Genomic DNA, 17,762 nt, shown 5'->3' on the forward strand with positions numbered 1-17,762 from the left:
CTCCTCAGTCTGCCCGGCTGAGGAACTGGTGGCCCTGGGTAAGATGGATGTGAGAAGATACTGATATCCCACAGCGCCCATCGCCTCATATCCATTCCCATTCCCATGTCTTTTCTTGTTGCCAGTCTGTCTTACAGACTCTGACTGTGGATCTACAGGGACAGTAGGGCTATAAGGCAGAGTGAGGTCCCTGTGGGGATGACATGTGGCCCTGGCCCGCCACAGTAGCATCTGGCTTGCCCAGTCGGGGCTATTCCCAATCTGAATCAGCCCTGCCTGGTCTGCAGGTGTCCCAAGTGCCATCCCAGGCAATGCCCTGTACCAGTTACTTGGGGACAAGTGAGATAGAGCCAGCTGGATTCTAGACCCTTTGGCATACCCCTCCAGGCTAGGACCAAAGACCGATTTCACGGCTTCTTATTCCCTGGCCCCTCCTTATCAACACCCTATAGACATGTATCATGGTCCTGAGTTGAAGTCTGGCTGCTTTTCCCCGGAGTTTAAACTCCACAGGGTTCTACTATAGAACCCAGGAGAGCACTTTCTGGATCAGTCTATGGTCACTGTGACATGCTGGCCACACATGTTGTCCCTCCCCATGGACCACTCGGGCATCATGGTTCAGCTTGCCGCAGGTCGCAGCACGGTCGCAGGTCCCACACCAGATCAGCCTTCCCCTGGGGACAGGGACCTGCTGCAGATACCAAAGCTCCACCCTCGAATGTCTGTGCCCTCGGGTCCCCACTCCTCAAACAGAACACTACTAACACAAGCTGCCACAGGCATTTGGTGAGAGGATGGCACGGATTAAGAAAGAAAGCTCTTAGCAAAGTGCTAGATACGCGGGAGGGCTAGGCTGACTGTGTTAGAGTGTTAGAGCGTGTGTGTGTGTGTGTGTGTGTGTGTGTGTGTGTGTGTGTGTGTGTGTGTGTGTGTGTGTGTGTGTGTGTGCAGATTGCTAGATGTCAATCACCCTTCTCCCAGAATGGAAAAATAAGAGGCATTTTGCCTCAGGTGGGTGGGGTCCTCTACGCATCTGTGTGTTGCTGCCCGTCAGATTCTGAGGCCAGTTCAAAATGCCAGGCCTTCCCATACCCACTGGTTGCCATGGTTATTGTCTGGAGCCTGGCCTCCATCTGGCCAGCCCTGCCAGGCCTGAGAGGCCCCACACTTGCCCAGGAGGCCTCCTGGGGTCGGAGCCAGGGCTTGCCAAGGGCTGTGACTCAGCTCAGGCTGGGCAGGGGAGGGAGGGTTCAAGATGGCACAAGGACAGGGCTGAGCTGCAGGGAGGGCCCCTGGCTTCAGGAAATGCCTTGGTGTCAGAAAGGGGACAGGAAGGATGCTGGCTGGGTACAGGGAGCCAAGGGTGTAAGCAGGGAGAAAAGACTGTAGGCTGGGAAGTCATGAGGACAGTGAGAAGGGGTCAAAGGTTAAAGGTTAGCACCACCATCCCACAGGAGAAGCCCTCTTGAGAGTCTTAGATGAAATGACGGCAGGACCCTCCTCCCACACCAAGTAAATGATCTTAAACAGAAGCCAACATCAGAGCCCTCAGTCCAACCAAACACTGCCTTTCCCAAGAAACCGTCACTTCAAATGAGCGTCTCTTAAAAGCATAGCCTGTAATTTTGTCACAATCCAGCTTTGTGTGCCCTAAACATACACTTAGTCCAGCATTTGAGCATCCCTGTCTGAACAGCCACCTACTGCCAATACCAGTCACACCTGCTTGCTTCACTGGTCAGCCTGGCTAGGCCTTTAAGGAGCCAGGGCTGAGGGACACACACCAGAAAGAGCTCTTTCTACCAGGCCTGAACTGACCTGACTCTAAGCCAATGCCTCTTCCTCAGACACAGCAGATGGAATGAGCTGGATGGTGTGGAAGGAAAGCTTCATTGAGACTAATAGCAGAAAGTAGAGGCTATCCCAGCAATGAAGACAGATGTCAGGGGGTTGATTTTGCCATGGACCAAGTCTAAAGGGACAGTGCAAATCCTCAGGGGCAGATTTTAGACCCTGAGGTGAGCACAACTGTCCCAAGGCCACGGAGGGACAGAGATGTCAGGCTGGGATGGTGTCTGGGGGGAGAGTAGTCAGGGTGTGCCTAATGCTTACCCTAGGCCTCACAGGGACAGCCCAGGGTTTGTTCCTGTGGTCTGTCATTTCCTGGCCCAGCGGCCTACTAGGCCCCATAGGAAATTCCCCTGACTTTCCTGACTTCCTCATCTATAAAGTGGGGACAGTACTATGTACCCTACAACTACAGTCCCCAAATGACAGTGAGAGACTTGACTTGGGAGGCACCCAGTACCTCCCATGGTAGCTGCCACAATGGCTTCCAGGAGGCTGTGCAGTGGGGAGGCACCCAGATCAGTGGGAGCAGGGTCTGACGATCTGGAGTCTAACAGGACGTATTTGCCTCCTCTGCTCTCAGTACAGGGAGGCTCTGCATGTCTAACTCATGTCGGCCAAGCCCAGCCAGCACAGCAAAAAGCTCTGCGGTCCATCCCAGCATCACATAAACTGGATGTGACGATCATCCTTGGATACACACCAAGTTCAAAACCAGCCTTAAACACATTAAAAAAAAGAAGAAAGGAAAAAAAAAAAGAAGAAGAAAGCTACAAGAAAACAACTGAATCAGATGAAGGATGTCCTGACCTCAGGAGGCCAGGACAGCATGGTCCCTCTCCACGTCATCAGATAAAGAACCCTATATAAAGACTTAATGAAGTCAAGCCACCAGGGTAGAGGCAATTGCAATAAACTGTCATGCCACACAGAGTGACAACTTGGCCTGAGGATTCTCACTTCGCCCTGATTCCCACACCATCAGTTGGCCGGCCACTGATAAGAATATAATCCTGTTTCACAGAGGAGCAGGCTGTCTTGGAGAGGTCAGAGGTCAGGTCATGGTTCTCCTGACTGACAAGATTGGGGCACAAAACCCATTAGGATCTTGACCCATGTTACAGGCTCCAGAAGGGATCCATCCATTCATCTGTCTGTCCATCTATGCACCCATCCAACCATCCATCCATCCATCCATCCATCCATTTATCCATCCATCCATTTATCCATCCATCCATTTATCCATCCATCCATTTATCCATCCATCCATCCATCCATCCATCCATCTTGTGAAGGGCCCCAGACATGAAAAGGCCTTCCCACCTGTAGTCTGCCCCAGAGTACCTGGGCTGGGCTGAGAACTCCCTAACCTGCAATCCTAGCACAGGGCTGACACAAAGCAGGCTCTTCACCCATGTGGCCGCCAGCCAGCAGTGGTGCCAATTTCAAAGGAGGGGAGAGTAGTGACCTTTACCCGAGGGTCACCTCCTTGATCTCAAGCCAAAGCCATGAGGCTGCTGACACCAGGAAGGGGTATTAACACTAGCTGATCAATTCAGTTGAGCTGGTGGGACAGGGCCACCAGTCCCTTCAGGTTGCAGAATCAAACAGGTTGACTATATTCTGTAGTTTTAAGACCAGATGTGGTTACGTTCTGACAAGAGTCCCTGCCCACAAGACCAGCAGGCTATGAAGCCCTTGGGGATTCTATTCTGACCTGGCTCTAGTAGGACAGACACCTCAGAGGCTGACACTGGGGAATCCTTCTTAAGTCTCTATTGGGTGATGGGCACCAGGCTCTGCCCTCTAAAAATATCTTTGAAGAACAACATGGCTTATTTTCATGATAATTGATGGCAAAAAAGCCTGGAGAGTTCCCTACTCTGCTCTGCTGATGTGTGCAAGGGTAACATTCTAAACCTAGCCCTTTCTGTCACATCTGCTCCATGCATGTCCCATCCTGAATCTTCTAGGGATCATTTACTAGACCTTTCTCCAACCACAAGGAAAACAGTTGTCACCCTTGGTTCAGAAACAAGAAAGATTACACTTCCGGTTCAGGGTCCTTCTGAAGGTGAGAGGCGATTCGGATCCAGGCTTCAGATCTGGCTTCAGAACCGAGTACAAGCCCAAACCCTCAAAGGCAACCCAACCAGTGTTTCTGGACCAATGCTTGCTGTTGTTTGGCAAGAGAGTTAACCATAAAATTGAGAGAGGAGGTTGGGAAGGAACCTCAGGACTGGGAGGTCCCTCACCAAAAAGCTACCTCAGATTCATCCCCTACCCCGACGGTCCTAGCCTGGCCACCTGGCTCACCTCACCACGGGCTCTGGAATGGCCTCCGCTCCAGCAGGTACCTGCACACCTTTCTCCCATTCTTGTCGCCATGGGTCCGCCAGGATGTAGTAGTCATCCGGGCTGAGCTGGTAGGAATCTGGGATCTTCATGGCTGTGATCAAGTCTGTCCGGAAAACCTGGCAGATATGAGGGAAAAGAGGCATCAGGATGTCTGAGAGAGAGAGAGAGAGAGAGAGAGAGAGAGAGAGAGAGAGAGAGAGAGAGAGAGAGAGAGAGGCTGGCTTCATAGGCCAGGGGAGCAGGCAAATAAGGCAGCACACAGTAGGGCCACAGTGAGATGGCTAGGCAGGCAATGGCTCCTGCCACCCAGTCTGATGACCTGAGTTCAGTATCTGGGACCCACGTGGTGAAAATTGTCGTCTGCATCACAGAATAAAGACAGATTAAGTAAGAAAGCCAGGATTAGTAGGTCTCACCCAACAAACAAACAAACAAACAAACAAGCAAACAACCCAGTCTCCTTATCTTTCCCAGCCCCACAGTCCCAATCTCTTGGATTCCATAGTCGTACAGACAGACACGCAAACAGAACCTCTAAGGGTAGAAAGGTCACCTTCGAACGCAGTTTGGCTGCTTTCTGAGTGTTCCAGGACTCTCCCCGGGAGGTTTAAGATTGTGCTACAGATCTGCACCTAGAGGCACAACTCTTAAGTATAAAACACAAGGCACTCTAGTCCCAGGAAGGAAGACCGGGATCTTATACAAAGAGTAAGGCGAGAGGCAGTGGCTTGGGGCAGCCCAGGGAGAAGTTTCCATGAACTGGACTTCCAAGTTCCCTCAAAGACACTGTGCATCCCACCCTAGCGCCACCCTTGGTTGGTATGTGATGGGAAAGACCTTTGTCTTCCTTTGTCCTTATGTCTGTCCCAAATTCCCTCGGGGCCATGTTTGAGGTTTCTTCTATCCCCTCACTAGAAAAACTGTTCTTCCCATTGTTCCTCCCGACCATTACCTGAGAATAACCTCTGAACCCCCCCTTCCTAGATGGTAGTGGCAAAGCCTCCTGCCTCTGACCCCCGCCGCCCCCCAAGTGTTGCTGTGGAACACACAATGGTACCACTAGCTACCATGTGACTTACTCAAGTCCCAGCGTTCCCAGTGGTCATCACTTGAAAATCACAAGTTAAAAGTGGACTCACATCAATGAGAAGGAAGAAACCACTTCAAGCAAGTACCCTCCAGGCCTATGCCCCACCTCCCACCCCCGGCCCTTTTGCAAAGTCAACACCCATTGCAGAAGTGAAGATCCGGGGGGCTTGGTCAATTCACTTGAGCCTTTGGACGCTTCTGACGAACCCTTGAAGAATCTGTTCAGCTGTAACCCACTGCCTGCTGGGACCAGCTCACTGGCTGTGTGCCTTGTGGAATGGAGGGTCATAACCTCAGGAAAACAGTGGGATGGGTCCATCAATGGACCTAGTAGCAGTGTCTCACAGAGTCCAATTAATATCTGCATCTAGCGGCAGAGGGCTCTGACGTGAAAAAAAAAGGTCAAGTTTCTTGAAGACTCTATTTGCCAATATAATTTAATTGTTAAGACGAACACCCTAACATTTAATTAGGGTGCCAGTGCGAAAAAAAATTAAAACCAGATTAGATTAAATGCTAATTAAGCAGAAGATGGAATGGGGCTAGGATTTCACAGCCCTGATAATTTGCATATCTTATTAGCAAGCAGCAAGACAGCTAAGACAAGAGTGCAAACTCAGGCACCCTGTACTTCCGAGAGGCTGGTAAGAGGCTTTCCCCACTGGGGCTTCTGGAGAGGGCGTGGCTCGGCGCTGCAGAGACTGGGTTATTTCCTTGCAGGCTTCAACACAGGCTCTAGTACAACCAGGGTCTGAGCTGATGTGGAACTCCCTCTAAGTTCTCAGTGGGACATCCCGGAACCCTGCAGCTCTGATGCCACAGGGACCCACCAGACTGGGACACCCCATCTTGAAATGAACGTCTGAGGAGGCAATGTGGTTAGAAATAAATACCTTGGTGGGACCAGGCCAAGGTTCCAGTATTCTTAGTACCTGTTTTTTTTTTTTGTTTGTTTGTTTTGTTTTTTCTTTTTTTTCGGAGCTGGGGACCGAACCCAGGGCCTTATGCGCCCTAGGCAAGCGCTCTACCACTGAGCTAAATCCCCCAACCCGGTTCCAGTATTCTTGAAGCAGGAAGCCTGCCTCAAGACTGCCTGGTCTACAGAGTGAGTTCCAGGCCAGCCAGAACTAGGCAGGGAGCAACAACCAGAGTGCTAGGGATGTAGCCAAGTTGCTTGCCCGCCATGAACAGAACTCTCTCTGTCTGGGCTTTGTCTATAGAGACATAAATCGGGATGTGGTGGGACGGACGTGCCTGTAATCTCAGCGTTCAGGGATGGAGGCAGGAGAAATCGGTTCTAGGCCATCCTCCGCTACAAGGTTCAAGGCCAGCATGAACAGCAGGAGACCTTGTCTCAAAAAATAAAACCACCCCTCGGTTTCCTCACCCTCGAATGTACCTTAACTGTCACCTCCTCAGTGACCTCAAATGTCAGCTCTGGGACTGCAGGGTACCTGACTGGGTCAGTTTCCAACCGACCCCAAGTCACCCTCTTCTAATGACTCATACACAGACACCATCTGCTTTACTTGCATGATGTTTCTGATCCTCTCTCCTGTCGTACATTGCTTTGCTGTTAGGTGTGGTCTCAGTGCCTGGCACTAAAGACAAGGGACCTTGCATATCCTGTGAACACTTACAGAGTGAGGTGCAAACTAGAGAGACTCCAGAGGTGGAGATCCTCAACCACATGGACCTACATGAGGTTTCCGAGCACTGAGTAGCCCCTGTTCCTCGGGGCCTGATCTCTCCGGGCCAGTGAAAAGCTTGTGTTGCAGTTGGGAGTGACCAGGTCTCCCTGGCAGAAACGCATTCCTGACTCAGACTCCAGAGTCCTCAGAACAGGATAGGATCTGGGGCTCATCTTGGGGTCCTTTAGCAGTGTGGGCCAGGTTAAAAGACAGTTCTAAGTTTTGTCCCCATCACTGAGGAACAGGTGATGGGGACACCAGTACCTCTTTTAGGCAGGACTCAGGAAAACACAGGGTAGCACTTGCTGGTTTAAGCCACTGCTCGGTAAGCAGAGACGGTCTAAGAGCTGCGCTTAAGTATTTTCCAGCTGGGGATGTAGCCCAGTAGGCATCGTATGTACCTAGTATGCCCACAGGCTTGGGTTCAAGTCCCAGTACCACTGAAATCGAGCATGGTGAGGGTGCACACCTGTGACCTGGGTACTTAAGAGGTGGAGGTAGGGAGACTAGAAGTTCAAGGTTGGGCAAGAATGGCAGCTCGGAAGGTACAAAACACTTTCCACGCAGGCTTGATGACCTGCCTTCAACCCCTAGAACCACAGTGGAAAGAGAGAAATGACTTACAGAACTTATCCTCTGACCTCCACCTGAATTGGGTGACTTGCATGGGCCTGGTATATACAGACACAAAGACAGACAGACAGACAGACACACACACACACACCCCAGTTCAAGGTCATCCTAAGTTACCTAGTAAGAGGCTGTGTGAGACCCCACAGAAGGCTCCCTATGGCCATGGCTTCCCCACCACAACAATTTTTTCTTCTTCAAGTTGCAACAAGTGGGGATGGAATGGAATTTCCCAGGCCCCGTGGCTGTGACTGTCACTGCAGTCACCCAAACCCTTCTTACCCTGTGCACACCTCCCTCCTCACCCCCGTCATCCTCATCCTCCCCTGCTCACTGGTCCTCAGTGGTTCTAGGAGGCTCTGCTTGCAACCAGCCTGGTCTTGAGTTTTGTCTGTGTTGCCAGAGCCCCTGTTGCTGGAGTCTCCTGGTTTTCTGGTACATCTTCCCAGCCAGAGGAGCTCAGTGTAGTCAACATCTGGGGTGCACATGCAAGGTGCTGACTCCAGATGTTGCCACAGACTAACACCTCAGTTTCAGTTGCAGGCTACAGCTGGGAACCTGGTAGTCTTCGCATGTGGGGCGACACCTGACCACCAACAGAGTTGCCTGTTTCCTAAGCTACATATTTTCTGTGGAGCTACCAGAAGTTGGGCTTGGAGAAAGCCTAATGATTTTCCTACAACTCCTTTGAATAATTTATGAAAACTAAATATAGAATAAAATGGACACTAACAAACAGAATTCTTGCTGTGGCAAGAACTTCGAGGGGCTGGAAAACAAGCAATTTCCTCAGGAGATGAATGTTTGCCACTTCTCTTTCTTTTGGTTGTCTTCAAATGTAGGCTGCCTAGCAACCAAGTTCTACTGAGCTGCTGGACGATGTTAACTGTAGCTTTCTCTAACTGTATAAAGGATGCTAAAAGGCTACCAACCAGCCCAAGGGCCAGGGGTGCCAAGATCACCCTAGAGGGGACTGAAGACCCTGCTCTTCCCAAGTTAGGACGTTACCCGCAAGCTCGTGACATGGTCCTGACGCACAGTTCCTCTTCTCGAGACCATAGGCTACTTGCTTTCTCTACCTACTGCCCAGAAAAACCTGAAAGCAGGCTCTGAGGGAGTGTCTATGGCGTTGGAGTGACCTCCGAAAACGAATAATGACATTGGGCAACTTTCAAAGTATGCTGACACTAGGCCAGGCGGCACAGAGAATTCTGAGGAAATCTGGCTACCCATGAAAGACTCAGCACAGACAGAGTTAACACAGGGGTAAGGGGTGGAGCTCAGTTGATAAAAGCACTCGCTTAGCCTGCAGGACACCCTGGGTGTGATCCCCAGCACTACTAAACTGGATGCAGCAGCAGCAGTGTATATCCACGGCATGAGAGGGAGAGGCACAAACACCTAAGTTCAAGAACACCCTCGTCTACACAGTGAGTCTGATGCCTTCCTGGGCTACATGAGACCCTGTATCAATAAACTAAACCACGTGCACGCATGCATTGATGTCGATCTCCTGAAGTAAGCCATATAAGACAGGTGCTGCATGTGTCCTACAGGTCCCATCTCTCCCCTATCTATTCTGTAACATCATCCTAGTAACGCCTGAAGAAAAGTTGTGGAATGAGTGGGTAAATAAATACAAATCAACAAACCACCCTGAGATTTCCCTGAAGTATGGCTGTTCATACCAGGCAGAGAGTGAGTGAGTGAATGAGTGTGTGTGTGTGTGTGTGTGTGTGTGTGTGTGTGTGTGTGTGTGTGTAGGTATGTATGTATGTATGTATATATGTATGTGTGGAGTGAGAACTCAGAAATGGGTTCCAACCACTGTAGCCAATGTAGATGGCTTTGGTCAGGACCTGCATCTCCTTATTTTTATCCTTCCTGCCCAAGAAAGCTTTGAGGACCCGTCCTGAACACCACTTTCTTTTTCTTACATAGCCCCGGTTGGCCTCACACTTGCTACACGGCTGAGCATGATCATGAACTGTCTCTAACCTCTGGCCTCTACCAGACTGGGGACTGGGATTACAGCTATGCACCTCATTTTTATGGGGTGTTAGGAATCAAACCCGGGGTTCCATGCCTGTGAGGCATTCTACCAACTAAGTTATTTTCAAAGTCGTTTTTTGTTTAAAGGTCCGATGTGTGTGTCTGTGTCTGTGTGTGCTCGCCCTTTGTGAATAAGCACCTGCTAGAAGAGTGTTCAGTGTTTTGGAACTAGAGTTACAGATGGTTATGAGCTACCCAACCTGAATGCTGGAAACCAAACTCAGGTTCTCAGCAAGAGCAGCCAGGGCTGTGTCATCTTCTCCAGCCCTGGAAACCTTATTTTAATGTTTCTTTCCCTGAGTGTCGTGTCTTGTCGGAAATAGTATCTGGTAATGCTAAGGCACAGCTCTCATGTCAAACCACTTTCCCTATACCGTCTACCCTCGGATCACCTCGGATCCCCTCCCCTCATGGCTATGAAGACGACTCAGGAGTTGATAAACTACTTGTTTCAGATCTTCAGTCACACCGGTACTCACCACCCCTGAGACAGCCAGGAGACATTTCAACCTCCGAGTAATCTTTCCTGGGCTGGGAACCTGATACAGTTTTTTCAGCCGAGAGCAAATTTACATTATATATTAGATGTGCAATCCCAGACAGGGGTTCAGGGAACAGTCACCACCCGTCCAGCTCCAGCTTCAAACCACCACAGTCAGGTGCTCAAAAAAACTGAAAAACCACTCCGACATCTCCTTCTCTTATTTTCACGAGGATAACAGCACTTCCTGCTCTTAAAGAGAATTTATGACGTGCGTTTCCTTTGCAAGACAAGTCCCAGAGGCCTGGAGGCTTTTCCAGCTAGCGAGAAGAACTCTATCTCTCTATCTCTAACTCTACTAGAAGTGGCTCTGGCCCCTACTCACCCCACCCCTCCGCCTGCCCAAGTGCAGTCTCAGAGAGCAAGTGCCTGGCCCCGGAGGAAGAGGGTGTGCCCCACCCCCACCCAACAGGCTGGAAATCTGGTTCTAATAGGGACGAGCAGGAAATTTCTTTGGGCACTCTCCTGTTTGAGCGTCAGCTCTCTGCCTGTGATAAACACCAAATTGATTGTTTGGAGTGAGGGTCTCTAACCGGATTCGTAGTGGAAGATGACCTTGAATGTCTGTCTGATCCTCCTGCCTCCTCTTCCTGAATTCGGGAATTAAAGGCAAGCACCACCAGGCCCAGTGGGTTCAGTGCTGGGGATTGAACCTTCTCCTAACTACTCCTGGCCATTGTTGGCTTATTACAGGGTCTCGGGTAGCCCAGACTAGCTCAGAACTTGCGTGTGGCCAAGGAGGACTCTGACTTTCTTGTGTATTCGTGTGTATGCTGTGTGTTTGGGAGGGGTGTTTGCCCCAGCACTCACGTGAAAGCCAGAGGACAATGTTTCGGGCTTGATTGTCTCCTCCCGCTGTGAGTTACAGGGGCTCAACTCAGGTGGCCAAGGTTGCTTGGCGGCCACTTTTACCTGAGCTGCTCTGATGGCCCCACAAGCTTGAACTTCTAACCCTCCTGCCATGACATTTAAGCAGGGCTAGGGATTGGAACTCTGGACCTCCTGCATGCTAGGCCGGCAGCCCTTCCTGCTGCTTTCGTAGAGACTATCTACTCCCAAACATGTAGGCGTCATCTCTCTGCCTCCAGGATTATTTCCTGGTTTTGACCTAATAAACCGTCCATACCACTGTTCTCTCAGGTTAGATCTAATCATTTTTTATGTTGTTATCGTTTTTGTTCTAAAAAGCAGAACTGCACTGCTGGGACAGGGGTACCCTCACACAGCTTTCTGGGACACATTCGGGAACATCCTGTTGCTGACTGCAAAGGGCGTTTCACTTTCTTGGCCAGCCCCTGTACCCAGGGCAGGGCGCTGGGCTTCAGGAAAGGGCCTCTGTAGAATGTGCAATGTCTTCTCTCCTCTAGAGACACTCATTCATTAACAGAACCTACAGAAGATGGGAGCATAGGATCCCAACTCCTACCCTTCCTGTTCTGGGACCACCAGAAGTGGCCAACTTGCCCTGATATCCATCCCACTCTCTTCTGGAACTTTCCTCTCTGTGACAGTTTGAATGAAAATGGCCTGCATAGGTTCATATATTTGAATGCTTGATCCCTAGTTGGTAGAACTGTTTAGGAAGGATTAGGAGGTGTGGCCCTGTTGGAGGAGGTGTGTCATTGGGGGTGGGCTTGGAGGTTTCAAAAGCCCCACACCAGGCCCAGTCTCTCTGCCACACGCTTGCACATCAGATATAAGCTCTCAGCTTCTGCTTCGAACCTGCCTGCCAGCCAGCCAGTCACCAGGCCTCCCGCCATGATGATCACAGATTATCTACCCCTCTGAATCTGTATGCAAGCCCCCAAATTAAATGCTTCCTCTTATAAGTTGCCTTGGTCACAGTGTCTCTTCACAGCAGTAGAATAACTAAGATACCCTTCTACAGGTTCCATGGGTATCAGGAAAAAATAAGCCATATTCCCAAAACAGGCTCTAGGCATTGATCTTAGGGTGGGGCAGGAGGGGAGGAGTCGGGTCAAGTGGCTAGCCAAGTAGGCTGGACTTCCCTAGTAGACACATTTCCTAAAGCACCCACCCACATCCAGCCATGCCTCCCAGGCACCCTCAGTACCTGCTGACCTTACTCAGCAGCAGAGCCTCACTGACTGACTTCCTGATGCATGGCGTCTCACCTCTAGACAGGTGGCCTAGGGGAATTCCCCACTGCTTAGCCGCCCTGCAGTCTCAAGGCGTGAGGAAGATATATATAGCCCATGGCACCAACCACAGGGCAGGCCTCCAGGTCTCTCCCAGAACCATCCTTAGCACCCCAAGTAGCACTCTGGCTTAGAAAAAACCCGTCCATTGCAAGGGTGTGTGTGTGTGTGTGTGTGTGTGTGTGTGTGTGTGTGTCATGGAGATAACTCAACACTAGCCAGGGGAATGGGTAAGCGGGCCCCTTTACTGTCCCTCAACTAGATAGCATCTGCTACTTAAGAAGCTTTCTGGCAGCCAAGAAACCTGGAACCCCACTTGGAGAAATTAAAACTGAACTCTCAGCTTGTTCCCCAAGCTGGAAGGTCCTTACCCACCTAAGCATTGCCCTGAGGTAGAGGGCTCATGCTGGACTATCGAAGATGGTCTCAGGCTGCACCTTACTTCAGATTTTCTGAAGCAGTGATCCATGAAGGATAAAGTGGTAGGATGCCAACATTATTGGGCAAGACAGCACACCAACTCCAAGACTGTAGCAGAATTTACACAGTACCAGTTTCTCAGACTGGGGTCCCCCCTGACTTCTGAATTTAAGGTCTAAGGGACAGACTTCAGCTTTGTGGGTGTCCCAAAAAATGCCTAAGGAAAGAAGGCTGATCCCTTGGTTCTGCCCCCACCTTCCCTTCCACTGCTTAAAGGCAGACTCCTGACCCAGCCTAGATCTCCCCTTTCCCATCGGCTTAGGGAGGGGCATGGGTAAAAAGCCATATGGGAAAGCTCGCTTCAGCCCTGTCCAGGGTCCTGACTCTTGGTCAGTGTTCTTTGGCCCTGGCCCACGTTAGAACTAGGGTATCGGTTTTCCCTAAACCTATTCCTCAGCCATTTGACACTTCACTATATCCCCACTGCTAATGCAGTGCTAAGGAGCTTGGGGCCTCAAGTTCCCTACTCCATGACTGGGCACACTTAGGAGCAAAAACAGGGAGTGACCCACAGCTTCCTCAGCTCTGCAGCCAGCAGAGGGAGGGGGTGTTTCTATACTGCTCTGCCTCAGTGAGGGCACACAGTGTGACCAGCCTAGCAGTTATCCCACAGGGCACTGGGCAGACAGGGCTCCCAAGAATCCCTTGTTAGGGTGCCTGGAGCCTTTGTCCTCTAGGCCAGGCTCACTAGCGAGGCCCTCTGCTTTCCAGTTCATTCATCAGAGCGTGCACATACTCTTGCAGCCCAGTCTCAGCATTTCTCTCTGCCCTCTCACGAGCCAAGTCATTTGGAAGCTTTCATTGATGCTTCCTTCCTTCTCTGAACCACCATAACTCAAGAATTTATACCGGCCACGGCTCAACCCTCTCACTCACTCAAGAGGATGAGGAAAACCTCTCAGGCTGTCCTCCAGCCTGTTGTGGGAGGGAAGGCTTGGCTGCCATTCAAGGCAGGGAAGACTCTTCAATCCTCCTGGGTGGACCTCACAGCCACACCTGCAGGGCTCCTGGTCTGGGCATGGGCTCTACACTGCTAGTCCCCAGAAGGTGCCTTACAGAGGTTCAAGTCTATTTTTAGGTACATAGCCTCTGGGCTGGAAAACCCAAGAGGCAGGGGAATTTTCTGCCCCATGCAAATTGTTCTTTCTTCTCAGCCTTGCTGACACCTGTTTCCACCCAGGGTTGGTCCCAGCCAGTGGAGAAGGAGCCCCATCCCCCACGAGCATGGGGAGGTGGAGCAGGGGAAGAGAGAGCTCCTTCTGGAGTTTCCCATCTCATGCCAGTATGCAGGATCATAGGGAAGCCGGAGAAAGGCTGGATTCTCAGAGCCAACCTCCTCAAGTCTTAAATGGGCACGGTAGTTCCTGCCTCTAAGGGCCAGAAGGGCCAAATAAAGGTGACCAAAATATTGTCCATCCACGAAGAGGCAGAGCCTTCCAAGTTCCTAGCCATATTTTGCTTCCCAAAGCTAAGGAGGAGGGTATCTAAGAGTCACAATGTACTCTTACTCTTCAGCCCCAGCATCCAACTCCTTCCTTCACAACACTCCCAGAGATATCTTCATTCACGTCCACACAAACCAGGTTCAGAAAATACCAGCACTGGCGTCGGAATGGCCCAGTAGGTAAAGGTGCTTGTTGCCAAGCCTAAGGGCCTGAGTTTGACCCTTGAAACCCCAATGGCAGAAAAGATCCAACTCCTTCCAGTTGCTCTCTGTCTTCGGCGTTTATGTCACAACACACACATGCATTCATGTGTACACACACAAACTAAACAAGTTATTGTAACTTGGCAGGAAAGCGGAGACCACTCTCATGGGGCCCCAATCCTGCCCACCCAAGGGGACGGGCATAGAGCAAGGCATCTTAGGCAAGAATCATTTTTTTTTTTTAAAATACAAAGCTCTGGGGAAGACCACTTAAGAGCATACAGGAAGTTCACCCCAAATCCACATCTAGGGGCTGGAAAAAACTGACAACAGATGAACCCAGTGGAAAGCAATGGGAGAAAATGGGGTGCAGCCTGAGAAAAGACATGGTTCCTTGACCCCACACCCATAAAAATATGGTCCTTATACCAGATTCATGTGTAAAAATCAGGTTAGAAATGCGCAGCCTTGGACTCCTCCCTTTTTTTTTCCTCTGGAGCTGAGGACCAAACCCAGGGCCTTGAACTTGCTAGGCAAGTGCTCTACCACTGAGCTAAATCATTAACCCCAAGCCTCGGATATTCTCACAGCTACATTTATACCTTGTCTCTGCCCAGTGGCGTTGCCAGTGAAATGCTAAGCAGAAACAGATAAAGTCCCTGCATGCAAGTTTTCAATGGCCACAAGACGCAAGGTCTTGCTGTGAGGTAATGAACCAAGGACCGCCCCCACGGAAGCCATAAGCATCTCTACTCTCAGATCAGGAGGTGAAGGCATTATCCTGTTTAACATGTAGGTACACATGAAGTATTGTTAGAGGCATGCAGTTCATCAGAGGGTTCTGGACACACTCGTCCTTCTGCCCAGGACCAGCAAACCCCGTCACCCTTGGTTTTTATTGAAGCTTCCCAAATCACTTTGCTTTTTGACTTTACTGCCACCAGCTCTGAACTACTAAATGCAAGGGGGTTATTTTCTCCCACAGAAGCCAGTTATTAAAACATCAGAATATGTTGATGTGGTGGCACATACCTTTAGTCCCAGCACTCAGAGGCAGAGGCAGGGGGGAGGGGTGTCTCTGAGTTTGAGGCCAGCCTGGTCTACACTGCATGTCAGGGCTACGTAGAGAGACCCTGTCTCACAACAATAAACACATCATACTATATCACTGCCCTGTTTATGAGCATTCAAAGGCCTCTCTAGGTCAAGAGGAACGGCTTACACCAACGGTTCTCAACCTTCCTAATGCTGCAACCCTTTAATACAGTTCCTCATGTTGTGGTGACCCCTTAACCATAAAGTTATTTCATTGTTACTTCATAACTGTAATTTTGCTAGTTATGAATTAAGTAATGTAATTATCTGATATACAGGATATGTGACATGTGACCCCTGTGAAGGGTCATTCCACCCCCAACGAGGTCTTGACCCACAGGTAGAGCCGTAAACACCTCAACTTGCAGATCAGAAGGCGAAGGCATTATCCTGCTTAACATGCAGGTACACATGAAGTACCATCAGAAGCATATACTGGTGTCCCCGTTCACTCCGTCCTGCCACAACGGCCACCTCTGGCACTGGGTATGGGCCCTTTGCCAAGAACACGTGGCCTCCATGCATCTGCTCAGCTCTTCCTCTCACTCCCCACAGGTGCCTCGCCACGCCGGCCTTCCCTGAACCTTTCCACCACTGTTGCCTACCTCTGAGGGCTTCTTTTCGTTCTGCCGGGGCCAGCCCGACTTGGTACTGCTGGGCAGTTTGGAACATCTTGATGCTGATGTGGATGTCACGTGACCTGCAGAGAGAAGACAGAGGCCATAAGGGCTCCTGAAGAGTCAGAAACAGCATCCGACCACAGAGAGGATAGGAATTTTCAAGGTGAACACCCGCTTGTAGGATCAGAAGGTGGGAGGCACTGTCCCTGCCCTGGACCTCAATCCTTCCACAGACCAATGAAGAATATGAAGGCTCCTTCACTCACCACTGAAAGGGGCATAAGAAATTAAAAGCGGCGACCACTATTTCTGTGGCACCAAGGAAGTCCCTATCCTCTTTGAGGTTCTGCTTCCTACTTGGTCACGAATCTCTGAAAGCCCATGCCCTTTCTCTCCAGCCTGCCCCAGGTTGGGTGCATCATGGCACTCCTGGATGTCCCAGTGGGTGACTGAAAAAGAGTAGGGCAGGGCAGGGAAGTATGAAACTGAGCAGACCTGGAGACCACCAGGTTAGGCCCAAGTGAGCCTCCTGATCACTGGCCACCACAAGCGATTTGACATCTGCCTGGAAGAGGTGGTGCGAGATGGTTTGACGCCAACTTAATGAGAATCATCTAGAAGAGAAGCCTCCAGACACTCCTGTGAGGGATCAGTTAACCCGTGCCTGAGCCTCTGAGGGACCATCCTGAGTTAACTGAGGTAGGAAGACCCAGGGAGTAAAAGTGGGAAGCACTGGTACCCCCAACCCCTCACCCTGCATAAGAGGAAAGCAAGTTGACCACTATCATCCGCCTCTCTCCTCTCTTCCCACTGCAGAAACACGTGACCCTAGTGCTTCAAGCTCTCATCACCATGCCTCCTGCCATGGCGGACTGGACCTTTGAACCGTGAGCCCAAACAAACTCCTCCCTAAGTTCCTTTTGTCGGTAACAGGAAAAGAAAATCAGACAGGCTGGCCTCGAACTCATGCTCCTCAGTGCTGGATTATTTGCTCTTCTCTAAGAGACGTATGATGATTTAGACATGAGTACCTCAAGGGCCCATGTGTCCATGACCTAGTCCTCAGGTCAGTGCTACTGGGAGGTAGCGTAGCTTATTTAGAACCTGAAACCTCGGAGAGTGTCTGAAGCCAACTGCTCATGCACTGAAAGTCCCAAAACTGTGGGCTAAGTAGACCTGTCCTTTTATAAGTTAATAACCTTACATGACAGTAACGTGAAGCTGATTAACAGGATAAGAGATGACCGTCCTCTAAAGGCTAACCAAAGGATACCATATCTATAGCTTTAGGATGGTCCAAAGGGATTCTTCAACTAGCCATGACTGTAGGGTCCAAGGCCATGGCTAGACTATAGAGCAATGGCCTCAGCAAGAAAGACCAGGAAGACCCAGGGTTTTTCTGTTTTGGTTGTAAGCAGAGTCTCATTACATAGCCCTGGCTGGTCTGGAACTTGCTGTGGATACCAGGCTGGCCTTGACCTGCCCTCACAGAGATCCACCTGGGGTCAGCCTCCCAAGGGCTGGGATTAAGGAAGGGCTCAACTGCAA

The 17,762-nt window shown here is 50.5% G+C and overlaps 1 protein-coding gene across 2 annotated transcripts in view; it reads right to left on the bottom strand.

Moving 5' to 3' along the window:
- The window catches only part of Jade2 (jade family PHD finger 2), a 44,023-nt gene that overhangs the window by 16,126 nt on the left and 10,135 nt on the right, over window positions 1-17,762 (bottom strand). For both annotated transcript variants that reach the window (XM_032913181.1, XM_032913182.1), the window contains 2 exons: window positions 16,200-16,294; window positions 4,168-4,325 (listed from right to left, as the gene is read on the bottom strand). In XM_032913181.1, coding sequence (XP_032769072.1) covers window positions 4,168-4,325; window positions 16,200-16,294 — 253 coding nt within the window. The remainder of the gene's footprint in view (window positions 1-4,167; window positions 4,326-16,199; window positions 16,295-17,762) is intronic.

This window comes from Rattus rattus, chromosome 9, assembly GCF_011064425.1.
Source record: "Rattus rattus isolate New Zealand chromosome 9, Rrattus_CSIRO_v1, whole genome shotgun sequence".
Classification (NCBI taxonomy): Eukaryota; Metazoa; Chordata; class Mammalia; order Rodentia; family Muridae; genus Rattus; species Rattus rattus.